A 27,174-nucleotide genomic window follows, 5' to 3' on the forward strand; every position below is an offset into this window, starting at 1 on the left:
TTCTCCGGTCGTAGTGGTTAAATCCTTAAGTCATCTATTTTCCCTTCCATGGATGATTGAAATTGTTAATGACTGTCCGGGTGAGGGCGCCACCCCCGCAATCCAAGCCGTGCCCGGTCTCTATCCCGATTTGTATTTGTCAACCCTTTTATGGTGTGCTAATTTTTTAGGTTTTAGCTTTGGCTATGAGTTACACCCATAGATCACCAGAGTAATTTAAGGGCCAGAATCCATAGTGCGATGCTCAGATCAAAGTTCGGTTAGAGTTGGTATTAGGCCAAACCTCATTCTCCCTTCAGACCGAGTCCGGTCACATCTAGGTCGAAGGGAACTGACCTAAAAAATCAGACCTCTGAGAACTATGCTGCACCATGCTGAGAGTCAAGTATTTCTACCAAAAACAATTACAGGTGTGTAAGTGTGATTTTGTAGCCCCAAATTTAAATTGGAAAAAATAAAAAGAACAAGTACCAGAATTCAAGAATATAACAGAACTGGATGCCTTTCACATGCATGGAATTAGGGAAAAGAAGAGGATTATGTATGTTAACCTACACCGGAAACTGACATGCTTATGCTAAAGAGGATAAAAAACAATGCTTCTTTAATCACATTCATGTCATTGTTGATGTTGTACTGAAGTAATATTGATGATTGTTGGAAGACTAGAATAGAGTGAATATTTTTCCTTTCTCTTTTATTTTATGAATGGGATGTGAAACATGGCCATGTAATTGAAGGTGTCCTTTAGCCGTACCTGACCAAGTAAAGTGATGGCCAGAAGGGCATCTAAAGATGTCTGTAATTTGAAGTTAAAGAATACAACCATTTGAAGGAATTGAGGGTGGAGGGGCATTGGAGGACACTACTGTGATCGTGAACCTGGATTGATTTGTGGTAAGACCACATGGACGAGTGTCAAATGAGATCGGTTTGGTAGATGGAGAACAAAAGCGTCTTACTTTGGGACAATGCCAGTTGAGGTCAAGGATGGCAGACAGACCCAATTGAAAACTGATCGTCTTGTATCGTGAGCAGATTTTAACATGCAGCTTCTGTGATGTGATTTACAATGGTTTGATTCTAATTTAATTGATCTGTATCTACCATTAACCCCTTTGAGTTCACACAAGCCACCCTCTCATATCATGCAGTATGCTGCAAGATAACTCCTCTTCCTGTTGGGCATGCACAGCAATTTGGTGCAATGCTAGATTTTAGCGACCCGTCTACGGGTTGCTAATGGTGTGCAAATTCTGAATACACTGTGTGCCAATTTATGAGAGGCTGCTGCCTCTTTGATGTGACCTGAAAGTGACACAAATGGAAAACATGCATCCGATACCCACAGATTGGGCATAGGAAAGGGGAAGGAGATAAAGTTTCTAAATATCTAACCTTTTCAAGGCCCAGAAGCACAAGCTTACAAACATAATGTCTACAGGCAAGCAATAGCATGCTTTTAGATTGCAATAAGTATTTTCATAGGCAAACATTTTGTGTGCTTTGCCTTGTTGGCCCCTTTCTCTTAAACCTTTGCAATCTTAAAGGATCTTTGCTGAATGTATTTTCCACCATGTGAACAGATACTTAAAGCCCAGTGTGATTATTGACTAGGCTTTTCCTCTAGTTCCATTAAATAAGGCAATGAATTAACAATAAATATGGCCATTTTCATGACACTTCTGTCTTTCATAGGTTTGCGACTTGGTATCCATGCAATATTTGTGTCCACTTACCATGTGCCTACATGTAACTATTTTCCCTTTGTGTAATTCTAGTTGCAACCTGGTCCAAGATGAATGAAGTTAATGCATCCAACAATATTAAGAAATCGAGCTTGAAGATGGTTCAAGCTGCCAGTTTGGATAGCAACATTCGCTCTTTAGAGAATAGGAATATGAAATGTTCAAGAACCCTCTCATTGCCAGAATATAGGGCCAAATCTGATCGTAGCAGCCTCAAGTCAGTGGATTCTGGCATTCCAACTCTTGAGATTGGTAACCCAGAGCCTGTACACTGCAGTATTGTATCCACAAAGCCCAATTCACCCGAGATTGGTGTGGTTGAGGACAGAACATTACAGAGTGAAAGCACACTTTCATCATGTGTTACAACAATTCCCATGAGCACTGAGTATGAAAATGGGGTACGAAAGTCTTCAACCTTTCCACGAACTGGGTATGACACTGTCAAATTATACAGTCCATCCTCCGGAACACGGAACCGAAGTGATGATATTTCAGTTTGTAGTGTCTCCAGCCTCAGTACAGAACTGTCAACGACCTTGTCAATTAGCAACGAGGACATTGTGGATTTCATGGTTACAAGTAATTCCAGTGCAATTGTGACTCTAGAGAGCGACGAAGCACATTTTTCAGATGTTACATTGAATTCTACAAAGGAGAGCAATGATATAGACTCCTCACAAGATCTGGAAAGCAGAATGAAAATCTTAGGACCATTTACAAGCTTCTTTGCAAGGTATGTTTTTTTATGCTTTTATTCATGTTGGGTTTGTATTGTGCTAAACCTCTGCGTCAACGGCTTGGGAAACGGCCAACATCCTCTATTAAGACAGCACAAATTAACCAAAACATATGTGACTGCAAGGCAAGCTTCCCCGATAGTTTTCAGTACCGGGTTTCCCCGACTAGGTTGTTGCATTTCAATCTTTAAAAACACTAAGATTATTATGGCCCTAATACAAGACATGTGGAGAATATGATTTGAAGATTTAATGGGAGAAGACAAGTTGCGTGAGGTCTTATGGCTATTGGAGCATTGAACACTTGTTTAGAGTAAATGGAGACTTTGCAGACTACAAGTGCTAACTTAAAATTACAGATATGTGGGAATTCTGTGTTGAAGGTCTATAGGGACATATTCAGATATTTTTCCCTTTCTATATTTCATAAATCCTCTCTCGTTCTTTGCCTTTGGACAGGTTTGTGTGTCTTTTTTCAGTCCCTCAGTGTACATATACCAAAATGTGAGTAAATACTCGAGTTAATTCCGCCTCAAGCTGCTAGAAGCAGTTTGTCATTTGGATGGGAATCTACGACTAAGCAGATCTACACAACATGGTCCTGGTACTTGCTGGCTCACTTCTCACAAAGATCTCTGAATTGAGTAGACGCAGCCAGTGTCAGATACAGATGCTCATTTTGCTTGTAAATAAGTGGGAAATCGGAAGAGTGCAACTGGGTGAGAGAGGCTGCAGAGAAGAAACCAGATGTTCTACTTCTTGTTCCAATAGCTTTGATATCTATGCATCATTAGATTACTTCCTTCTGTGATTGTGGTAAAAATCTCTGGGTTTATCTCCCACTGGTGAGCAAAAAAGTTTGCATCTTGTATTTTTGAAACTGGAGTATTGGTGCTTTTAATAAGTGAGAGGCTTTCTTGAATAATAAAACCTACTTGCTATTATGGTTCGTTTGATGCTTAATGAATGCAATGCAATGTATTATATCTCTGTCGTTTAATCTGAACAACTTGGAGAGCTGCAGCATTTTTCATAATGTAAATGACCTACTAACAAAATTACCCTCTGTGAAGAGAGATTTTGGCTTATTTCATGGTGTTGATTTTTATATAGTGCTGTTAACACATAGTTGGCTTTCTGCTTTTTGTACCAAGTTGTATTGGTGTGATGCAGAGCATCATTACTATTGTTTACACACCTTACATTATTAACAATACCATCCAGCATGTGTGAGACAGGCATGGTATCAAGAGAGATTACACAAACAGAGGTGTATTTCTAACAAAACCTTATTATCGGGATGGTGCAACGCCTAACTTGCCCTATACTTTAGTAGGATTTTCCCTGCCTAAAGAAACTAAGGAACATCTGTGTTTACAAGTCCAAAATAGGTCTGCCTGTTCCAAAACCTATGCTTGCCCTCACAACTATAACTAAACATGGTGTAGGAATCTTCTCAGCAAAACTATGTGGTCAAACGCAAAGGTGAAGCTGTTCTCAGCTCGAGTTCTTCTCGGGTTTCCAAGTTCAGTATAGTTCCAATAGAGGTAGATTTCAATAATGTTCAACAAAGTTCTGCAATTACCTTCTCCAAGTTCAAATGGGCCACAGTTCAAGAAAAGAGGAGGTCTTTGGATTCCCTTCCCCAAGACTTCAACATAGCAACTATGCTGGTTTCCTCTGCAAAAGAAAACACTGGGTCCATTTGACCCACCTTCTGGTTCGTTTCGCCATTTGTGACAGTTCTTGTCCTCCACTCACGGTTTCCTTGTCTAGGTGCAGTTGTCAGACCGCACAGTCCACCCACCACAGGTCGCACAACAGTAACTCCCCCCAAAGCTATTGGGCCCCTCGCAGGCTCTTCTGCCTTGGGCTTTTACTTGGCACACTTGTCTCGGGAGGATAGCTCCGCGGCAATGCGCTCGCCTTGGAAGCAAGACGACACGGAGCAACACAGGTTCGATCCCCAGGTCTGCGCTTAGAAACCTCTCGGTATTAAGCGCGTTATGAATAACCTATCATACTCTCCTGGTCTAATATAATAATATTTTGCATCAGTCTTTGCCTTGATACAGAGTTATGGCTTTCTCATGTTGGTAATTAGAATGCTCAAGTGTTTGCTCAATTCTCCATACAATTTAACTCTGCTCACAATGTTGATATTCAATGTGTTGATTTCACTTTAAATATTAATTCACCATTCAACAGCTTGTACTTTTACTCGAGCAGCAGTTTTCTTTCAATTTCGGTATTCAATGTACGTGACATTTATTTTATGCTCACTTAAATAGCAGTTTTCTTTTACCTCAGTATTCAGTGTACTTAGCACTTGCTTGTGCTCGAGGACCGTTACTTATTCGAGGCCTCCTTAGAGCGCTCCGGTTACCCCAGTGTCCCCTGACGCTTACGGCTCTTTGCGGCTCCTCCCGGCAGCTTCAATTCCTCCTGCTTGTCTTCTCCGTGCCTGGGGAACAGACTGCCAGATGCCAGACATGCATCATTGCACACACTGGCCTCTCTGCTTTGCTCCAGAGGCGGTCTGCGTTCCCTCAGGTCCCGGTGGCTTCCGCAGCTCCAGCTGCACCCGGGCTTGGGCGCGGACATCTTTTCTCATCTCTGCTGTAAGGCAGAGCCTGCTGCCTGCCTTCCAGTGTGAAACCTCCCGGTCCTGCAAAGTCCCTCATGCAGGTCTCCCTGGAACATTGCTGGTGTTTTGTCTTCCTTGTCTTGGCTCAACACAGTGGATTCCCTCCTCTCTCCTTCACTTCTTGCTGCATGGTTTTGGGGGTCCACCTTTTATACTCTTGTTCATAATCAGGCTGCATGTGAAGGGGTTAAGACTCCATTGCCTGAGCCTGTATAAGCCTGGTAGTGTGACATGCCTGATCTTCAGTACTGGATGCTTCCAGGCCCCTCTTCTTCGTCCCAGTCCTAGAGTGGTGTCTACAATAGAAGTGTGCACTGCTCTTAGCTGCCTCTTCCTCTTCTCAGTACTTGGTGTGAAATTGTAGGGAAAGATGGGATAAGATTGACAATATCCCATGAAAACCGATGGAGGGTAGGTTAGATCAGTATTAGAAAAGGGGGGATACCGCGTCTCACCTTCAGGTACCCTCTCACTAATGCCCAAGGACCCTTCACCCAGGTGATTTAATCGCCACCTCCCCACCCATCGCTCGTCCATCCCCAGGTTTGGGATCCAAAAGCGATGGCCCTTCCCTGGCCACCTGAACAGAAGATCACCGGGGAGTAGATGTGAGAGTACCTTCAGGTTTCTCTCACATTGCAGACAGAATGCTTGTAGCTTAATATGTTAGACTAGATGCGTTACATAATATTAAAAATTGTACAATTTGCAACTTTTCACAAACAGTAAATGTAGCTAAATGTAATTTTACTCTTATGTAATGATCACGTTTGTTCTTTATATTGCACATCTGCTTCTGTAAATGTTTCATGTGTTTCATATGTTATTTGTTCACTTGCCTTTGTTTAGACATCTATCTGTATAACATTAATTATATGGGGTCTAACATCTAACTAAGCATTCTCCGTATGGTAGTGGACCAGAGATCAGTGCTTCTATACCTTTTTTTTGTTTTCAACATAGTCTAGACTGGATCCCACTATGACTTTAGGCTTTCAAACCCCTTTATGACTATTTGCAGCTTGGTAGTGGAAAACATTTAAAGTTAAACCTGGTCAAAAAGCTGCCACAAATCAGGTTTATGCTTGAGCACATCTCAAGCCCATTAAGCAGCTAAACACTACTTGTTTTCAATTACAAATTGCTTTTGGAAACTGTCACACTTACAGTTCAGTTGATTATAAACATATTAAAATTGCCCTTTAATCATATTCTCGGCTATGGTCTTCCTTAAATGGGTCTAAATGAAACCAATCTACAAATAAAAGTGGCTCCCTCATCTGTATCTGTACTGTCTTTGGAAATGACACCAGCTTTCCTCTTTACCGATCTTCACACTGCTCCTTTGTTCCTCTACAGTCTTAAGGTCTTGATACCATGAGCATGGGCACAGCACTCCAACCTCCAAGCAAACCTTGGCACTCTACTACAATGGTGATTTGTGGCAGTGGCTTCTTAACATTGCATATCATTGATGCACCAATGCTTAGTCTCCGATTCTTAAAACCTTGGCAGTAGAAATCTGTGTCACTGAGAAGCCAAATAGAACTGCTCAAAAAGGAGGGCTATTGCTTTGGATTTAAGAGCAAGAAAGAACCGATTAGCACTACTTGGGCTCTTCGACATAATTTAAGACATCAGCTACGCTTCCTATCTGCTTGGCATCTCATAACACAGGAACACATTTTCAAATGCGTCCGGTACTAAGCACTCCTTATACACACTTTGCACTTTTTTCTATTGAGAATGTTATTGAAGATAATCAAGAAAAATAACAGTGGTGGGTGATCAATACGTTGATAGACATGTCTCTTAAAAGCAGAAGGCAAATACATCTTGGTGAGGTTTTTCAGACCATCAAATTTAATAATGGTACATATTACCATGCATCCAGTCTTACAGATAATGGGAGTATCAGCAACTTTTACTCCCTAAATATAGGCAAATACTCCCCAAAAATAAAAATGGAGAGTAAAAAAACTCCCAACAAAAAAAAGGAAATGGAATGGACACATGGGACTTTGGAATGGACACATGGGCCCTTGTTCCCCTGCTCTCACCACTCAATTGCATTGCTCGGTTTGGACCAGTGGTGCACGTAGTATCGTAGGAAGAATCAACTATTCTTACTGCCTAATCTGAAGAGATAAATATGTATTTTTTAACGTGCATGAATAACTTGGTGCAAGCAAATAAATATTAAAATAATATTTCCATTTTCCAGTTAAAACATGTTTTATTAAGTTATAAAATACTGCCATTGAGAATGGTACTTACTTTTCTACTCCCTAAAAAAATCATTTCACTCCCATCTTAAAACAAAACAGGGAGTAAAATACTCCCAAAACGTATCTGGTGCACTGCATTCATCATGAGACAAGTGACCAGCATAAAAATGCCATCATATTTGCTCTTGACTTAACCGTCCCTTGCCATCGCTCAAAGAAAATTGATACAGATGAGAAGGGCTAAAGTGAACGCTGGTGTAATCCTTGATATTATGCAGTCAATAAATAAAGACAATGTCTTAAAATATTTTGTCTTTGTGTTTGCTGCAATGGTAACTATTGTATCCATAGGCAAACATCTTCAGAGCTTCACCTACTTTCTTGATAACAGGGGAGGACCTACATACTTGTAATGTTGGCCTGTAGCCAAACTAGCAGCAATGAAACAGTGTGTTATTAACTTGATGTACAAGACAATAAATGTCATCCTCATCCCTTCTAAAAGTGTAAGCAATGGGACAAAAGTGAGTGCCACATTGCTAATACATCTAACAAGTAAGAGCATTTCCTCCCAAGAGGGCTGAATCTTACAATACACCCTCCATATGTGAAACAAGGTCCCTCTCAATTATAAACCTTTCCAATAAAATGGTAGCTGTGTTGGATGCACTTTGCTCAAAAAGAACAAAGTGAAATCCCACCTGAAACAGAGTTAATAGTAATTGTCCTTAATCTGAGTACAAACAGAGGTTTAGCCACCTTTGTCCATACATTGTTCCAAGGTGTTTCTGAAATTGGAGTGAACGTCCTCCTCCTGGTTAGACATAAACAAATGTGTAGGTGAACCTACTGCTATATCTGCTATATCTAATACTTAAACTTTATGGTTTCTCTCCCACCACCCTTTTTCACTACTCTTTGATATATCCAACGTCTAACCCCTCATGCCTCCACAATGAGATTCATTGTGGTTTTAACCCCAGAGAGAACTCAGGATTATCAAGGTAGGAGCTAATGGGGATGCAAAAGATGAGACCAAACTTCCTTTCCGCTCTCTCATAGTACCAGAGTTGTTATTGTAATTTCAAAAAGCTGTGTATTCTTAAACCTTGTTCTGGGTGAAAGCCAGAGTTTATTCTCTAATGCCATGTATATAAACTACTGTTCCATGTCGAGCCAAAGTTTACTGAATATCAAGTGAACCAGTGCAAATGTAATGAGTGTGGGGGGTTCACTGGGGCTATGCTGCCTTGTTCTTGACACCATCATTGTTTTTTTCGCTGTTGTAGATGGTTTACTTGTCCAAATTTGGATATTTTTAGATGTTCTTTTAAAATTTTCTTTGTAATTTCTTAATCTGCGAATAGGAATTTCATTGCGAGTGTGGAAGAAACAGAATAATCTGGGCAGCAACTTCATTTTAACAGCTATCATTTCTACAATCCAGGAGATTTCACTCCTCCCCCACCAATTTTAGATTTTGTTTTAAGGCTGAGCTGAGACTAGGGCGATTATTTTGATGGATCATATGATGGATTTTGTGATGAATAGTATATCATTAAAGACTGAGCGAGGGTCATTATCGTGAAATAATGTCCCACCACCAAGTTATGGCCTGAATCGAAGCTGAGGGCAATACCTTGGGGAAGGGTCATTATCCTAAGTGATAATTACCCTTCAGGAGGTCTGTTGTGCTGTTGGTACATGGTGCTAATAGCAATACATGTTTTGAAGTTTTTGTGATGAATAAAAACATGACTTTAATAGTGAGTAAAGTAAATAGACAACTTAATTAACACAAAATAAGAGGACATTTAATGTACTATTTGAATAAAGTTGTCTTCATAAATTAGGCATTTAAATTGTAAACCTGGTTATAATGGAGCTGGTTTAACATGAGCATGCATTGGGAACAAGGTAAAATTAAATAATTTTAATATAAGAAAGATAAATCATTTTCCAATGTTTCAGCTTTCTTTGTTTCTTTAAATGGGATGTTGCAGCAAGATAATGCTCCACAGAGAGAGGAATTGTCTTATTAAATAGGTTTGCCTGGAAATTGCATTGTTGCTTCCCTGTTGACTTTTGAAGGCTAAATGTCCATAATGCAGTCAATACCAGTAATTGACTGCACTCTGAACATTCTGATTGGCTGAGAGGAGGTCAATGACACTCCATCTGGTAATTAACTTTAGTGGTAGCACATTTGTGGTTAAACAGTCATCTAAGTGCCCCAACATTGTTTTGTTTCCATAAATATGAAGAGGCATTGATTTCACATTTATTTTCTAAACTGAGACCTCATTAAACTCCTCTAATTTGGCTACTACTATAATTAAAATTGTTCTTTTAGAACGCGCTTGATGCCAGCGAGTGGTTTCTAAGCGGGGTGGGGGGAATCACAATCCAAACTTATGTTGAACTGCATTGTCTGGCTTCCAAGACAAACGTGTTTCTCCTGAATTATCCTTCCTCCCTCTACTGTATCTGGTAGGTTGAAGGCTGAATGCCCAGTCAGTAGAATTACATTATCAGAGTAAGGAACCAATTTATTCTGGACTTCCCCATTAATGATACCTTGAATATTTGTATGATTTTATGATTTTCAATGGATGACCGGATTCAGAAGAAACCTTGTTCAGTACCCCTCCATCTTGTAAGTGATTTCAACCCGGCACTCCACCTAAGTCAATGCCTAGCGTGTGATGCACAGCTGGATCTCTTATTTTTTTAGGTCTATAAGTTCTTTTATTTCTGAATGATGTACCCTTATATCACGCCCCTCTCTTTGAATCCCCCCGGTCACACTGAACCAGGAAGCATGCTGTTTTGAAAAGTTAAAATATTTATTTTATGGATTTTCACAATACATATATATATATATATCACACTATTTAATCTTTATACAAGGATCACCAATGGGGTGATTTCACAACAACTCTCTTTAATCACTCTGAGTAATAAAAGGAAAAATAATGCAGCATAGAATAATACTCTCTGTAGGTTCAATCAAGAATGCAATGTAATTACTCTTTCCCCCTGCAACTACTCATCCCTCCCAATATACAATATAAAGAGATGGAAGGAGAGAAAACAGGTTTCAGGAATACACACTCAACAAATACAGTATCAATCCCAATTTCCCCCAGAAAAACAGGAATGATTGCAACTTGTCAAAATGGTTTTGAATACCTGTGGGAGCCGTTGTGTATAGTTTCAGATCAACACTAGCAATGAATATTGAGTAATTAGCAAGTTGAAAACTTAACTCTGAGGTCGGATGCAATGTACAGCTGTTTCACACATGATAGATTTGAGCCAAATGAAAAATTTGCGGCAAACTTTTCTGCGCGCGATTGCGGAGAAACTACAAGGAGTTGTGATGCGGTTTTGGATTCGTTGGAAAGCCGGGAATGCTAAGTTTCTAGCATACATGGTGTAGAAGTTATGAAGGTTTTTTAGAGGTCGTTTTTTTCAGAAAGAGTCGAAATTTGTAAAGCAAGGTTGCGCTTTTTTTTAAAAATTACAAACAAGATTTCTTATACTAGGGAGACTATGAAGCCACAAACTACACGACAGCACAGCCACCAGTCCAGCGACGCCTCTGGCTGGTTTTTGCCCGCCAAGACGCTTGTCTTTCTTCAGCAAATATATTAGCGCAAAGATTATTTTAACACTACTATTACCAAAGGACTATAGGGATGAGAGAAAGATTCAGGTAAGACAAAAGATTTTCTACAATGCAGTTCTGGATATAAGAGAGTGGGTTTGGATAGGGATGATTTATGGATAATACATATGCTAGAGACAATCCTATGCTATGGATACTAACTACCACTGTTTGGAATGGACCCGTCGGGGATCTGGTCAAAGATTTCTGGACTGGAATTCTGCTAGCACACCGGACTGGACTGAAGGCGCTCTGGTTCTGCACTCAGCACAGCACTCTGGACACTGCACGGCGTGATTGTACTGGATCTGATGGGTTGGTTCCGGTTCGCTGCTATCTGGTCACAGCTCTGCTCTACTGGGTTTGGATCTCTGGATTCTGGCAAGAATTCTTAGCAAGAAAGCAGCACAGCTCAGCCAGGCTGTTCTTTTTGTTGTTCCCCTTGAAGGTCTGGGGTAAAATCAGATTTGGAAATGAGCCTTTCTGCTTTCAAAGTTCTGGAGTCTGGAATATGGATTTCTCTTGCAAAGTGCTTCACCAGTAATCAAATGGTGGGTGAATGTGTGTCTCTCTAGGTCCTAAGCTATCTCTATTTATGTATTATCTAAATTGGTGGGTATTCTGACTTCTACTAGGCACACCCCTTGGTATTCTATTGGTTATGGTCTTTCCTCTGCCCTGATTTGAGAAGAAAACCTGGTGTCATGATGACGCTGTATTTTGTAATCCAGTGAGTACCTCCCATTTGTTTCTGCACATGAAATCTATTTTTCATACAAGACATATTTACAATTTTGCAACCTTAATACAAATAGCATATTTATATCAGATATTTGTTGGAACAAGTATTCATCGAGGCCCGATACGGTGAGAGCTTGGGTCTAGATTTGGCAAATGTTTGCACTTTTGGTCCGGTACCCAATGTCAGATTTGTCCACATTTTTACACATCTGGGCATAATCATTTGAAGTTTCATGTTTCTGGCATCACCACACTTGCTACAAAACCACAAAGTCTGTAGTCATATCCCTGAACATCGCACAGAGTTCTGAGTAGTTTTAAAACTTGACCAGAATTTTCATATTAACAATACTGCTATTTTACAAATTTTTATAATTTTCCACAGTCCTCTGTCAGTCCTTTTCAAAAAAATACTTTCTTGTGCTTTAAGAATACACAACTGTCTGTCCCGCCTCCAAAGTTTTGGTTGGTCAAGAGCAATCCCTGCCTCTTTCCCCTGTCAGGAGTTTCTGTTGACAGTTGAATCTGCATATCTTTTCAATCAAGGGAGTCTTTTGTCTCTCCCCAGAGCAGCAGTGCAAAATCTCCTCCCCTCTTCATTAACACCTAAATGGGAGTTCCTGTCCTTTTGGTGGGAAGCAGAAGGGTGGTGTGTTTCCCAGTGGGGGAAGCTTCTTTGAAGGTTTGCTGAATCAAGTTACTTTAAAGTAAATTGTTACATTGTTCTTTGTTGAAATTAAAGTTACAATTTTTAAAACATGCAAACAAATCTCTAATTTCAGTCTATTTAAACATAGAAATTAAATAGTGGCAACCTATATTGTTTTTGATAGCAAGTCACTTCATTTCAACCATTTGATTTTACTGTACAAGTTTAAGCTTCCAGTGTAATTAAATGAGAGCTTTCATACAGGCGGCTGACGGTACTGCGCCCCTATCTGACAGACTTTCCCAGGAAAGCACCTTTTTTTAATGTGGATATTCTTGTGATGAAATCTGCTTCTCCTGACTTTGTGTGCTTATGTGGATTATTTAAATACAGTGACGGGTAACACCCAGCAAGGATGTTGGATATTTTCTGATGTCTGGGAACCATTATTTTGTGATTTCAGCAACCAAGGAAAAAACGGATTTCAGAGCACTTCTGGGTTTCCTTGCAATGAAGCTCTGCCTTTCATGTAGTTTCCATTTTCACTTTGTGGGCAGCCAATGACAGATTTCAGTAATGTGATCTCCTGTTCCACTACTGACACAGGCAAAGTAGATTGACAGCCAACCTTCTGGTTTCACTGCGCAATTCTCAGAGGTTTAGCGCGCATAGGGCTTTTTGAGGCCATTTTGCTGGTTCTGGTGCCACCAGCACACAGTGATGTCGCAGGGCAGAGCTAGTGGGTCAATACATCCCACAATCTGACGACATTTTGGGAAAGAAGTGACCCATTCCTTTTTTTGTTTTGTTTCATTGAGTGAAATACTTTTCCAATGGCCATTTATTTTTCAAATTGAGCTTGAAGTTACATTTGTCCTGAAAAAGATCCAAGTACCCCCAATCTAGTAGATGAAACGCTTAATGCTGCCAAAGAAAGAGAATCTTTAGTAAATTTGCTAATCAAAATAGTCTATTGCACACATTATCATGCATCTGTCGCTCCAAGATAAAAACTAGTCTGATCTGGATCAATCCGATAGGTTAAAAGGGAGCCCGATCGATACCTGTTTGACAAAAACATACTGTACATTATAGCACAGCTATTTAACATCACATTAAGACGATGGGAGCTACAAAGAGGGGGGTCTTTTCCTGGCCTTTAGAACAATTCCTTGATGTCTGAGACTCCTGTATAGAACCAAATTGAATACATTAATCCAACGAGGAAGCGGAATGGCTGAATCTTTAAAAAAATAAGTGTGAAAATTCTTCTGAGCTAATTGCTTTATTTTTTGGAAATGATTTTATAGCATCCAGGACCTCTACAAGAGTGATCGCTTTTTCTAATTATCTTGTCATTGTTCGTAGTATGCCCGTCTCCAAGTAAGTGTTCTGCTTAATATTAACGAAGGTTTGTCTTTAGAAAATGGTGGCACTGTATTGAGAAAGAATATTTAATTTATTTGCTTCCCCTGTGTGAATCTTACCACTAATGTCTCTAATCTCTTTTAACCTGAATACGTGTTTTAAAATGTGTAAGACAAAAATGTGTTGCTGGGACATTTTGTTGCCTGGTTACTGTTATTTTGGCTTGGATTTGCAGGATCATGTCTTCCTCAGACTGTCTCTATTGGCAGTACCATCTCTACCCCACCCCCTTTTCCCAGGCCTAGGGATAAGACACCAAACCTACCGTCAACGATTGTGGATGGGCTTGGTGGCTTCCATATGTCTTGCTAAGTTCATATTTGCTTGACCTCCTGTATCATCATTTCATTACTACTTTTGATGGTATTATTTTTATTGTTTTACTCTTTCTTCTTTTATATTTTATTCATAATTCCTCATTTTATTAGTCATTAAGAGCTTTGGTGTAAAGCTTTATAGAAGAACAATAAATACATTAGAGTTTTAAAAATATTGTTTAACCTTTAGAAGTGTATTTACTGGATCTTCTGAAAATAGTGGTTTGAGTGCTCCTCGTATGTTCCTCTGTCATTTATATACTCTTACCGAACCAGTAAGTGCATCAGTCATCCATAGATCTTTACTGAACCAGTAACTTTCATAACCATCTATGTGAAGTTTGGAACATGCACAAGTGGTATCTGGGGAACATTGACCCGGGCAGGGGTAAGTATACATACCTGTTGGTTCCCTCCCATCTCCCATAGCGCAACAAGGGCATAAAGTCCTGAACCTAACTCACCCTTACACGACCTTTGATGGTGGCACCTGGGTTAATGACCCCTCCATAGGACTATTTTAGTGTGTTGGATTGAGCAGAGTCCTAATCTGAACCTTACTTGAACGTTCATCAAACTTTGTGATTTTTTAATAATCATAGCCAGTGGCATTGCAAATCCATATATAAACCTACCTGAAGAGTTTATACTTTAGAACTGGGGACTTTTGGGCACAAGACCCCAAGCCGTGTTAAGGTTGGACTGTTCTAAGATTTATGGAAGCTGTTTTGTGTAGATTCTAAAGAGTGCCTGTGTTTCAATGGCCACTGAACCAAATGCTAATCTATCTCTCTTAGGGGTGAATGTATATACCTGTTGATTTAGTAGAGTTTTGTGTGACAATATTTTTGTCTGTTTATCTGTACTACCTCGCCTTGATTGTGCATGGCTAACCTGTGTCTTCCCTGTTCACCATAATACAGTGGTAATCCATAATCCATAATCCATCCCCCCAGGGCTGATGTTGGAAATCCATTTGAACACGATCCTAACTTAGCCAGTAAATTGGTGTTTCCATTCTGCATCTTTAGTTTTTGGTGAAGAGACAGTTATCACTATGCTTTAAACCTAGGTGCAGTAATCCCAATTGTACGACCCCTTATAGAAGCGTTAAAAGCTTACCAGAACTCACTCAATCATAGAGACTGCAAATAAATGTGCTTCAGATTTTAAAAATGTCTATGCTATAAAGTCAACCATAATCAGTGTCCCTTAGCAGATGATTATCTGCTACCATCAGAAACTAACGTAATCAATTCACACTGTACCCTAGGAAATGTTATCTGGTACCGTTTCAGCTCTAAGGCAGTACTCCCTTTCGCACACTAACCTTGGTGCTTGGGCTGCAGTCTGGGTATTGTAAAATGCAGAATGTTGTGTTAAGCTGCAATAATAAAAAAATAATAAAATAATTTCAGAATTGAGGCTTTGCAGGGTATGCTCTGAGTAATGGCGGCAGTACTTTTACTCTTCTTCCGCCATGCTAGTCTTGTTCTTGTTCTTGTCTTGTATGCCGCTATTCAGTATTCCCTACCAGTGTATGCTGCAACCTGCCCATATCTATACTACTTGTGTAATTCTGCCTGGATATTCTGCAAACTTTCCCTGCTTATGTGACTGCACACTACTCCTCGTCGTACGTACTTGGGGTTTAAAGAATGCCTAACTTGCCCCATTTCTAGATGGGAGTAGTCTCAACCATTAAAATAAAGAAGAAACAATAGTCCAAATGTTTGCCTGTCAAAAGTAAGAAATCTGTCTGTGTCAGCCCTATGCATACCCTCATGTTCTGATTTAACAATGTGTACGGTATTGGATAAAATATGTCTCAAAAGAATATCAGGATGGTCGTGGAGTTTCTTCTCAACTCCCTTTCCCAAGCTTAAATCACTCGGGATCGGCCAAAGTTCAGTTAGTTCAAAACTTTTCACAAAAAGGCAGTTGAATAGTTTTCTTATTCGGCACAGTTCTCTCAGGCTTCCCTTACCTGATTCAATGCTTTCTAGCATGACACAGTTCGACTTTAACAGTGTTCCTGGGTCGATCCTTCCGGCTTTCCTCACACTGGAGCTTAGACCCTCTTTACTAATTGCTTTCAACTCTTTAGTATTTTACATTACAATATTTCATCATCTAGATACAAGGAGTTCCCTTTCCCAATCTTCTGACTTTTCTCATGCGATTTATGTCAAAGACTTTCAAAATGGCACAGCTTTACTTATTCCCAGTGCCTGTTACGCTCACCTGGTATCCACAGGGACGCCACCCAGCCCTGGTTGGATGATTTGCACTCTCGAACCCTCTCCCGGTCCCTTGGTAAGGCCTCTTGTTAAAGATGGGTCTGCAATATAGGAGAGCTGGATTCAATACCAGATTGTCTTTGTGTTTTCCCATCTCCCTTGGCCTCAACTCCTTCTTCCCCCTTGGGCCCTCTCCTCACCTTAATATTGTAAAAGGTGGATTCTCCGTCCTGCTCCTCATGGCAGGGGCACGTAGATGTGGGGGGTGAGCAGCGACCAAGTTACTTCACTGGTGCAAGCCCCCCCGTACGAATCCAGGCCTGCTGCGACTCCGTAGGTTTGCCTCTTTACAGTCTATATGCAGTTCTTATGTTCCTTTTAGTTGAAATAATAATGTCTTGCTTCTTTCCTTTTAGTTATGGAAAGGTATTTTGGTGTTGTCATGCAGTTTGAAGATGAGCATGGGCCGGTAGGCGAAAGTGCGGTGTGCGCGATGCTGTCCGGTGAGTAATGCGCGATGCGCAGCGCTGTTTTGCCTTTTATATTGCTAACCTGTCTTTTCTCTCCTTGCAGGTTGCGATGTTCCTCGCCGAGCGCCGTAATGTTCCAGCAATGATACTGACCAGGATATGACTACCCAGATAAGAAATGTGTGGCTTTCTTCATTCGGGAGGAAACGTGAGTAAACGCTTACTAATGCGGTCTTTCTTTCGCCTCTTTCCAGTTTATGGTATTCCAGGATGCATGCGGTGCCGGATGATGGAGTTTGTACCTTCAGGTGAGTGGAACTGAAGTCGGCGATGGATTGAAGACAGGATACTGTTCAAGTATGTTTCGCAGTGTTCTTTCTCTCTCTGCAGGTCCTTGGTTTCAGGTAAGCTGGCATCAAAGAACTGGACACGGTGAGCGTTACGCTGCCCCCAGCAGAATAACTCGACTCATGTTCTGCTGTTTGGGTGCGGTTTAAATAGTCTCAGGTAAAGTAGTCCAGGTAAAATAGCCCCAGGCCTGCCACACCCAAAAGACTAGACCACATAGCTCAGTTCCTTGTAACTGAGCTATGTGTGTGCCTCCATGTTGGCTGAACCCCCAAGTTAAATAGTCCCAAGTAAATAGTCCCATTCTAATGTAAAGAGTCTTGGATGAGGTTTTAAGGCCTTTGACCTGGCCCTAACTGGAAGGCTGACTTGCCAGTGAGGGCCAGGGGCAAGGGTCATGACAGTGCCACTCCAACACTGTTACATTCTGGTTATTATATTGCTTATACTACGTCTTTCCTCAAGCGTGCCTAGTAGTACCACGACAAGTTCTATTTCCTTGTCTCTGTCTCAAACATGCTCCTTAGCACCCTGACAAGTTCCACTTTATTGTCAATTCATTTAATCAATCAATTCTGTTTCATCCGATCCCCATCGGGATCTTGCTTCACTCCATATTCTCTTCCGTAGCCTTTCCCGTCGGCTTTCACTTCCATTGACTTTATGCAACTCGCTTTTCACCTCAGCGATACTTTGTTTAACTTTCGCAATTCACAGAGACTTTAGACAATGCAGTATTCCACAGGACCCCTCTGTTACTTTGTTTAATCACATTTCAAAACAATCTAAGCTTTCTTTCAACTCAGCTCTCTCTTTCAGGCCCCCCTCGGCCACCTCTGCTTCTTCTCACAACACTGGACTGTCTGGCCACAATTCAGGAATGGTGAGCCACCAATGATCTCTGCCTTAATGCCAGTAAGACTGGGATTCTCCTCATTGTCTCTCTCTCTCCCTTTCCCTTTCCCAAGCTTTGGTCCTCTCTAGGCTGGACTATTGCAACAGCCTCTTTCTAAATCTTCCTGTCTCTACTCTTCGGCCTTTACAACTTATCCAGAATAGGACTGCAAGACATGTTCTTGGCCTTAAGCCCAGGGATCATATCTCCCCAGCTCTGAAATCTCTTTACTGCCTGCCAGGATCATGTTCAAGACCCTCCGCATCATCCACAAGGCTTTCTGGGGCCTGGGACCACTCTACCTTGTCAGGGGTTTTTTGACCCATGTTCGAGTTATTGTGCTGCAACATTTGGGGCTATGGGCTCAGAAAATCCAAGATGGCCGAAAAAGCCCACATTGCGCCAGAATCCAGGAAAACCGCGCAGTTTTTGCGCACACCAAAATGGTCACCTGACCTGCCACCCACCAGTGCAAAGAGAGATGGTTCTGTTCAAAACCTGTTTTTATTAATGTCAAAATTTGCTAAGATCATGGGCCCGAAACCACCAAACAAAAATCCAACTCTGGTTGAGTGTTCTACTTTACTCTACTGCAGATCCACATCAATGCAATGTCAAGCAAGGATCATATACTATCAAGTAAAATCCTTTCTTTTTGAAATGTATTAATTCAAGACAGCTGTCAAAAATAGGTGCAGTACAGGCATTGGACACTAACCGGCGCTAGCGATCTAAACTCTGATAGGAGAACTGTATTTCAGGAGTTGCAAAAGGATCCTGAGCTGGCCATGACCAGTGGGTGGTTCCTACCTCATTCCGAAGCCTGATGTTAAGTCACGCCCATGATGCGGCCACAGCCGGTCATAGGGGGTTTCATACAACACTTGAGATCTTAAGAGAGGTTGCATACTGGCCACACATGGGGCAGGACCTCGACCAATACTTGAAGGGGTGTCTTGTGTGTGCACAATTTCAGCCAACATCCCTCACACACCGGGCGCCTCTCCAAAAGCGGGGGATGACACTGCCATGGTCAGATTTGCAAATCGACTTCATAGGCCCTGTGATTCGCTCCTCTAAGGGAAACAAGTACATGTTGACGGTCACATGCTTGTTTACCGAGTGGGTGGAAGGTCTCCCGGCCCCAAACTGCAGGGCAGAAACAGCAGCTGCCCTGATGATCAATCACATCTTTCACATTTTGGACTACCCCAAAGGATTGAGTCTGACAGAGGTAGCCATTTCACCAGCGAGGTAATGACTAAGATGTAGGAGATACTGGGGGTTAAAAGGAAGCTACATATTGCTTACCAGCCAGCCTCTTCTGGTGCAGTGGAGAGATACAACAGAACCATTGTGAGCATCTTAAAAAAATTTGTGGCAGATTCTGGGCCAAGTTGGGATATCCGATTACCTCTGGTCCTAATGGCCATCAGATCTACCCCTTCATCTGCAACTAAAATGTCACCGTTTGAGCGGATGACTGGACGCAAGATGGTGCTTCCCCAGCATTTGCTCTACAGGACGCAAGAGCAGACATTAATAAATGCCTCCACAACTCACGAATATGTTGAGAATTTGAGGAAACGCCTCCAACATGCTTTTGCCTATGCTCAGCGGAATCTAGAAAGATCAGCTGATAGCATGAAGACCCATTACGATTTGAAAACTACCATGAAAGAATACAATGTGGGAGACTGGGCCTATCTATACAATTTCCAGAGGAACCAGGCCAAACAGCGAAAATGTCTGCCTACATGGAAGGACCCTTTGAAATTGTAGACAAGATCTCCCCAGTCGCCTACAAAATCCGCATCCCCAAAGGCCGTTTGCCGGAAGGGGAAGACAAGTGGGTCCACATCAATCCGCTAAAGTGTTGCCATCCCAGTTACACTCTGCAGCAACTGGAGGAGTCCTCTGCAATACCAGAGGGGGCTGCTCCAGAGTAATTCAGTTCCAACCCTAAAATATCCCACATATAGTCTCTAAAATATTATGATTCTTGAATGAAAATGTCTCCTGATTATATCTTGTTTTTTTAAAATAAGAATGTAAATGTCTATTGATTTATAAAATGTATATGCCGCCCCACTATATCAATAGTGGGGAAGAAATGTCTACGAATAGGTATTGCTGCTTTGCTTTGTCATCCTAGGAGAAAGAAAACCTGGAGACTGACCACGGAAGACGACCTGGGGACCGTGAGCAAAGATCCGAGGGGCCCGGGGTACCGCCCAATACTCCCATCAGGACCGGCGAGGAGAACTGATCGATCCACCCTGATGGAGGAAAAGATGCTGAACTTTGTCATCGGCGGAATCAGAAGAAGATGATGCGGACATCCCAGCGCGTGGATCAAAACATCCTTTGCACCCGACTCCCCCTCGACTCGAAATCAAAGCGCAGTCGTGCGGGGGGGCTTGTCAGGGGTTTCTGACCCATGTTCGAGTTGTTATGCTGCAAGATTTGGGGCTGTGGGCTCAGAAAATCCAAGATGGCCGAAAAAGCCCACATTGCGCCAGAATCCAGGAAAACCGCACAGTTTTTGCGCACACCAAAATGGTCACCTGACCTACCACCCACCAGTGCAAAGAAAGATGGTTCTGTTCAAAATCTGTTTTTATTAATGTCAAAAATTGCTAAGATCATGGGCTCGAAACCACCAAACAAAAATCCAACTCTGGTTGAGTGTTCTACTTTACTCTACTGCAGATCCACATCAATGCAATGTCAAGCAAGGATCATATACTATCAAGTAAAATCCTTTCTTTTTGAAATGTATTAATTCAAGACAGCTGTCAAAAATAGGTGCAGTACAGGCATTGGACACTAACCGGCGCTAGCGATCTAAACTCTGATAGGAGAACTGTATTTCAGGAGTTGCAAAAGGATCCTGAGCTAGCTGGGACTCCAAAGGCTTGCTGATTAATGAAAATTCTTAACACCTGCTTTCCCAGAAGGCAGTCTGATTCAATTAACAGTTCAGAGACCCACACAACAGCCCAGGATATCACATGGCCCTGTTGATTGAGAGGGAGGAGTTTCCCCTGCAGCCTGCAGCACACAACACAATAGACCCTTCCAATTGAATAGAAATGCAGATTAGGGTGTAGCTGTCAACAGCTGCCCTGCCAGGAAGGAGAGGCCTGTGATCTCTGACTCACCACGTTCTGGGGGGCGGGCCAGACTTGTATGTGAATTCAATTAAGGGCAAATGGATGTTTGATTAAATTGGTAATACAATCTTGTATTAAGCTCACAGAAATGTACAATTTGGGGGTCCTTAATATGGAAAATGCCCTCACGATTTGAGACCAAACTCCACTTTGTGCGGTGTTCTGGGACCAAACCCCGCTATTTATTAATATTGCAGACACTGTGTTTAGGATAGAGACATAGTAATTTCCAGTAGTATGCTCAGGGAAGGGGTGCAGGTCTGTGTAAATTTTGAGGAAAAACCAATATGGCGAAAGTCACTAAAAAGCACAAAATGTTGCCATTTTTTAACCCAGGCTCTTAGGGGGATCAGAGTTGGGCAAGAGTGTATCTTAAATTAATCTGTGATATGTGTATGTAACTTCAACGACGTGTGTACCTGGGAAACCTGTTTAGTTATGAAAAATTCATTTTCTAAGTAAAAGCAAAGGGGCGTTTCTTCAATAGATTGTAAAATGATGACTCACTCTGACTCACTCTGGCACACTATCCCTTCTCAAATCAGATCACAGAGAATCTTTGACCTATCAAATCATGAGAGGGTTGGGCATGCAGAATGAGCCGACCCACCCACTTTCAAAACACATAAAAAGAGACTGCTTTGGACAGGCAAGACACTCACTTTCCACTTTCTTGAGAAGCATTTTGCCGGACAACTACAAAATCCAGAACTCAACTCCAGACAGATCCAGAACCAAGCCAGAACTTAAAGCAGGGGCCAATCCACAAGCTGAATCCTCTTCAGCAGGCCTCCAAATCTTTTGCAACCAAACTATTCAACAGCCGGGCGAGCTGTTGGATTCTTTGCCAAGAACTTTTCCAGAACCAGTAGCAGACCCAGAAAGCAGTGCTGTATCCAGAGAGACCAGAACCAGAGAGACCAGACCGCTGTGAAGTGCCGCTAGCAGACCCAGACCAGATCGCTGTGAGCAGAACCAGTACCAGAAGCCGCCAGAAGTCCAGTCCAATCCTGACCCGATCCGTGGCGAAGTCGCATTCCGATCCAAAATTAGGAGTGAGTATCCAGCTAGAACTGTGCCAGAACCAATCTCTTAGTCTAAAATAATATGATTTAAAACATTTGAACCTGTCCAGAACTGCATCATAGGAATCGTGTGTTTATTCTGTCATTTCAAAGCTGTAAAAGTGTAATTTTGTCATTCTGAAGTTTACTTTCATTTCGAGAAACTATCTCCACAAAATTGTCCGTATCTCTGGGCCCGTGTGTGCTAGGAAGATTTAACTTTCATTCTAAAGCTAAGATTCCGAGCTTTCCAACAAGCCTAAAACCGACTTTCTATTCATTATAGTTTTTCCGTAATCGCTCTCGACGCACTCGAAAAAAAGTGCAGTGAATTGACATTTTGCTTCATTTCAACCACGTGTGCAAATATCTGTCTTTTGCTTCCGTTATTGAATTCTGTTTTCAACCTGATAACCATCCCTGAATCATTGATCGTGCTGACCTGAACTAATTCAAAGTAGCTATCACCTACCCTGAACCTCCTATAGGGAATTAAAAGCATTTTTAGCATATTTTTACTTCATTGCCACCGAATTTAAAAGGATTTGCCTGCTTTAAAACCATCCCTGTTTCTCTAAGTTTAATAGGGGGGAACTGAAATCCGCATTGTATTGTGATTGTATTCCTGAAAACTGTGTGCTTTACTCCATCTCCTTCTATTGATAGGGGGGGAGTGAATTGCCACAAGGGGAAAAGTGAAGCCTTATCAGTTTATTTCTGTACTGCACTTTATTCATCATTGTTTTTACTTAAAACCATAAAAGCATTCTCAGTTACCTTTTCCTTCCTATACCAACTCCTAAGTAATTAAATAAGCGTACAATTGTAATATTATCCATTGTTGATCACTGTCATATTCTTAAATGTGATATCAAATATTAATTTATTCATAAAAGTGTGATATAGATATATATTGTTTACTTTCTCAAACCTTTTAAATTGCAAAACAAACCTACTTCTTGGCTCAGTGAGGTCAGGGGGATTCAAAGAGAAGGGCGTTATATAAGGGTTTATCATCCAGAGTATAACTAGTCATAAAAATATATAAATAAGGGCTTTCCTTGGGGGTCCCAGACGAGGCACTGACTTAGTGGGATTGCTGAATTGAAGTCACTTAACAGATTGGGGGCTCGAGCCGGGGATTCTGGATTAGATCTATCACTTGTGCAGAGTAATACAGTGTGCTAACTGACAGGATACAAATCCTGTTGGATCACCACGCCGTGTTACACTGTAAAAACACCCCTCAAAGGAACGCTCTAAGGAAACGGTCTGTTTTGCAAAATAAAATACAAACTTCTGTAAGTCAGGAAGGAAATCAAGTTCCAGAATGACGACCTTGGTAGATATCAAAATAGCCAGAGAACACCTCTTACATAAGCTATTTGTGAGAGGTGAGTGGGCTCATCAGGACCAGGCGGTCTGGTTGCAGGCAATCGCACCCCAGATCACTGAAACAGGGTCAGATAAATGGAGAGATCAGGGTCCCTTACATGTGGCCCTGAGTGAACTATATATGGCCCCTAAGGCCAAGTATGAGCACAACAAGATTGCCAGGGTAGCGGCATATTTATGATTGGGAGCCATAAAGGACAAATGTGCTGAAAGCCAAGATCTGGCAAATAGGCAACTGATGGCATTAGAGAAGGCCCAATCTGACCTGGTCTCTTCTGAGCAGAGGCTGCAGAGGAGCCAGGAGTCAGAAAATGATAGTAGGCAGTATATCATTAAAATAAAAGAGGATATGGGTATCCTGCAACAGGAAAAGTCTGACCAGGATACCAGATTTCTGGCCTTGCAGAAGGAGTACCAAGAAGGTTTGGACTCCCTACTGCAGAGCCTGAAAAAGCTGGAGCAACAGATAGATTTCAACAGGGCATGCACAAAGCAGGTAGCCACCCTGCAAAGTCAATTGGATAGTGAAAAACAGGAGAGCAATAAACTGATTCTGAAAGACCTGGATACCCAGACAGAATTTGAGGAAGAGCGACAGAAAGCTGGTGCCTTCCAAAGGAAAAGGGACGACCTGGCGCCACAGATGCAGGCTCTTCGTCAGGAAAGGGACACCTTAGGCCAGGAAGTCTGCCAATTAAAAGAAACAATTGAAGAAAATCACCTGGCCCTCCAGGGGCTGGGTGACCTCCAAAAAGAGCATCAGGACTTGCTAGAGCACCCCAGGAGCGTGGAAGATGCTCTGGCAAGAAAGGAGCAGACCGGTAGGGATGGGACTCAGGAGGTAACCCTCCTGCAGCAAAGACTGGCCCAGTTTTCCAGGACCAACCAGGAAGCGCAGAGAGAAAATGAGGCTCTCTGTCAGCACAATGATAGGCTCCAGCAACAGGTAGCCATGCAGGAGAGACTGATAGTCTAGTAAGGCCTTAACTGAGGAACTGAAAGCGCAGGCTCTTGCATTGCAACAGGGAGCAGGGGCTGATAGAGATGAAGTTTGCTGGGAAAGGGAAACACCTGAGCATAACCTCAGGAGCCCTAGTACCAGAGGCCTTCATCTCTCCCAGTCCTTGGACTCTGCCACCCCCATGTCCCCTGGCGCACATGAGCACAGGGCCACAGGGATGGCAGCCAAAAGCATGGGGCTCATAGGCCAGTACCGCCCAGGAATGGATGGGCGGGCATCCGGGTATGGGCACCATGCACAGTGCAATTTAGTGGGGAACCCCAGGAGAGTAGGCCCACTAAGGGCCTCCTGAAAACCTCTGCCCAGTTTGGTCAGGGGGGGGTACCCATCAAATCCTGGCAGCAGGGAGGAATCTGAAGACTCTTCTGAACGTCACAGGACACAGGAGACCAGGTCCCCACATTCTGCCAGCCATTCCCAGGCTCGCAGAATCCGGGAAAACCTGGAAGATCAGACGGGCACTTCTGGGAGCAGTGCTTCTGAGTCAGAGGATGAATGGACCAGGGTTACCCGAACCAAAAAGGCCAATAAGGCAAAAAGGGCTTTGCTTAAGGACCCCTTAAAACAGATTAAGGCAATAAGGAGTGTCATCACGCCTTATCACAAGAACGCCAAGTATTCTGTTTGGGAACACTTGGAGCTTTATGAGCAAATGATGGAGACTTTCCATTTGAAAGACAGCAGTAGCTGCATTCAGTATGTAAAATGGACATTCTCCCCAGAATACTCCAGTTTCTTTGCGGGGCTGGAGGACCAAAATCATTCAAGATGGTCCACCTACAGGGCGGCCATCTTGAAACATTTTTCTGTTCACAGAAATCCCCAAGAGGCTCGCAAGGCAGCCTACAATTTGCAATGTGGGGATGATCAGGCCCCACAAGAATTTGTGCAGGAGTTAAAGCGTGCTTTTGCGCAGACTACAAAAAGGGTACGCACGGACAGTAAAGAATTTGTTAACACTTTTTTCCATGCCTTACCCAAATACATCATGACCCAGCTAGTGAGAGATTTTCATGAGAAAAGGTCACTAGACTGGGTCATTGAACAGGCCTCCCGGATCTATGAGGTGCAGAAGCCCGCAGAAAACAAAAATAATGCTCCAAAGAGCCCCAAACCAACCAGCACCCCTGCTGCTGCCAAGGTGGCAGAGGTAAAGGTTGCCCCCACTTTAGATTTGGAGATGGGGGGGGGGGCCAAGAACCCGCCTGCACAAACTAATTCCAAGCCCAGAAGGCCCTCGGGCCAGTCACAGACAGGGAGCCAAGGAGGTAGTCCCACAAGAGGGATCCCTCACTCCCCTGATTACATAAGTCCCCGCTATAAGGGAAACAGTCCAATCCTGGGTTATGTGTGGACTCCTCTGGTCCGAGGGGGGATCCAACCAAGCACCCAACCCAGGGAACTTCCCTTCTAACTTCCCACAGGAGGGCAGAAATTCCCCAAATCCTGGGCAGAACTTGTTCCCCAGGTATCCACCCAACTTCCAGCGCCAAAATCATCCTTCCTTCTTTCCCAACTTCCCTGAGCCCAGACCAGGTAATCCGGGAGAGGGGAGGCCAAGGGTGGAGGGGTACCCAAATCTTCCCAACCCGGGGTACTACCAGAGAAGGGATAGCTACCCTTCCCGGGATCAGCCCAGGGGAGAAAATAGAACCCCGTATCAGCCTGAGCGGGTTTCACAGTTAGAGCGTCAGGTCCAAAATATGGCACGGGATCTGGGTCACATACTGAGGGCTCAACAGAACCCTCAGATGAGCATGCCACCGCAGAATGCCCCAAACTCTGGGCCTGGTGCTCCAGAAAATGACTGGGGTAGCACCCCGATAACCCACCGGTTCCCAGGGAGGAGGCACAAGGGAAAGGGGGGTGTAAAGCCTTGGAGGAAGCTTCCTTCCCCACTTGTAAACAGCCCCTGGAAGCCCAGGAACCGGAAACAAAATCTCCTGCCCCTGAAAGTCTGCCTCCCACGGAGCAGAGGGGGGGTAGGAGAAACAAAGTACCCAAACAGACCCACTTTGAGGAGGAGGTACAGATCTTCCAATTTGAGGGAGAGGGATCCCAAGAGGATCCTGGGGAAGGGGTCTTCTCCTTCAGAGATGGGGGAACTCCTCCCAAGGAAAAATGGGTCCTAAGGGATTCCAATCCAGATTGGGTAGATGTGGTGATTGAGCTGTCGCCGCCCATCATCCTATCCCAGAACCAACCATACTGAAAACCCCTGGTTCAAACTCATCCTGGTGACTGCCTCCAAAAAGGGGGGGGGGGGGCGGCCCAGAACCGGAACCAGGGGAACCTAAAACCGAATCAATAGACTGGGTAGATGTGGGGATCGAGCTGTCGCCGCCCATCATCCTATCCCAGAAACAACAATACCAAAAACCCCTGGTCCAAACCCAT

At 42.8% G+C, this 27,174-nt stretch overlaps 1 protein-coding gene across 2 annotated transcripts in view; it reads left to right on the top strand.

The window, feature by feature from the left end:
• The window catches only part of TBC1D14 (TBC1 domain family member 14), a 1,472,366-nt gene that overhangs the window by 202,073 nt on the left and 1,243,119 nt on the right, over positions 1–27,174 (top strand). For both annotated transcript variants that reach the window (XM_069632000.1, XM_069631998.1), the window contains exon 2: positions 1,782–2,484. In XM_069632000.1, the coding sequence (XP_069488101.1) occupies positions 1,799–2,484 (686 nt within the window). In that variant the 5' untranslated portion in view covers positions 1,782–1,798. The remainder of the gene's footprint in view (positions 1–1,781; positions 2,485–27,174) is intronic.

Source organism: Ambystoma mexicanum, chromosome 6q (assembly GCF_040938575.1).
Source record: "Ambystoma mexicanum isolate Mex_15411 chromosome 6q, UKY_AmexF1_1, whole genome shotgun sequence".
NCBI lineage: Eukaryota > Metazoa > Chordata > Amphibia > Caudata > Ambystomatidae > Ambystoma > Ambystoma mexicanum.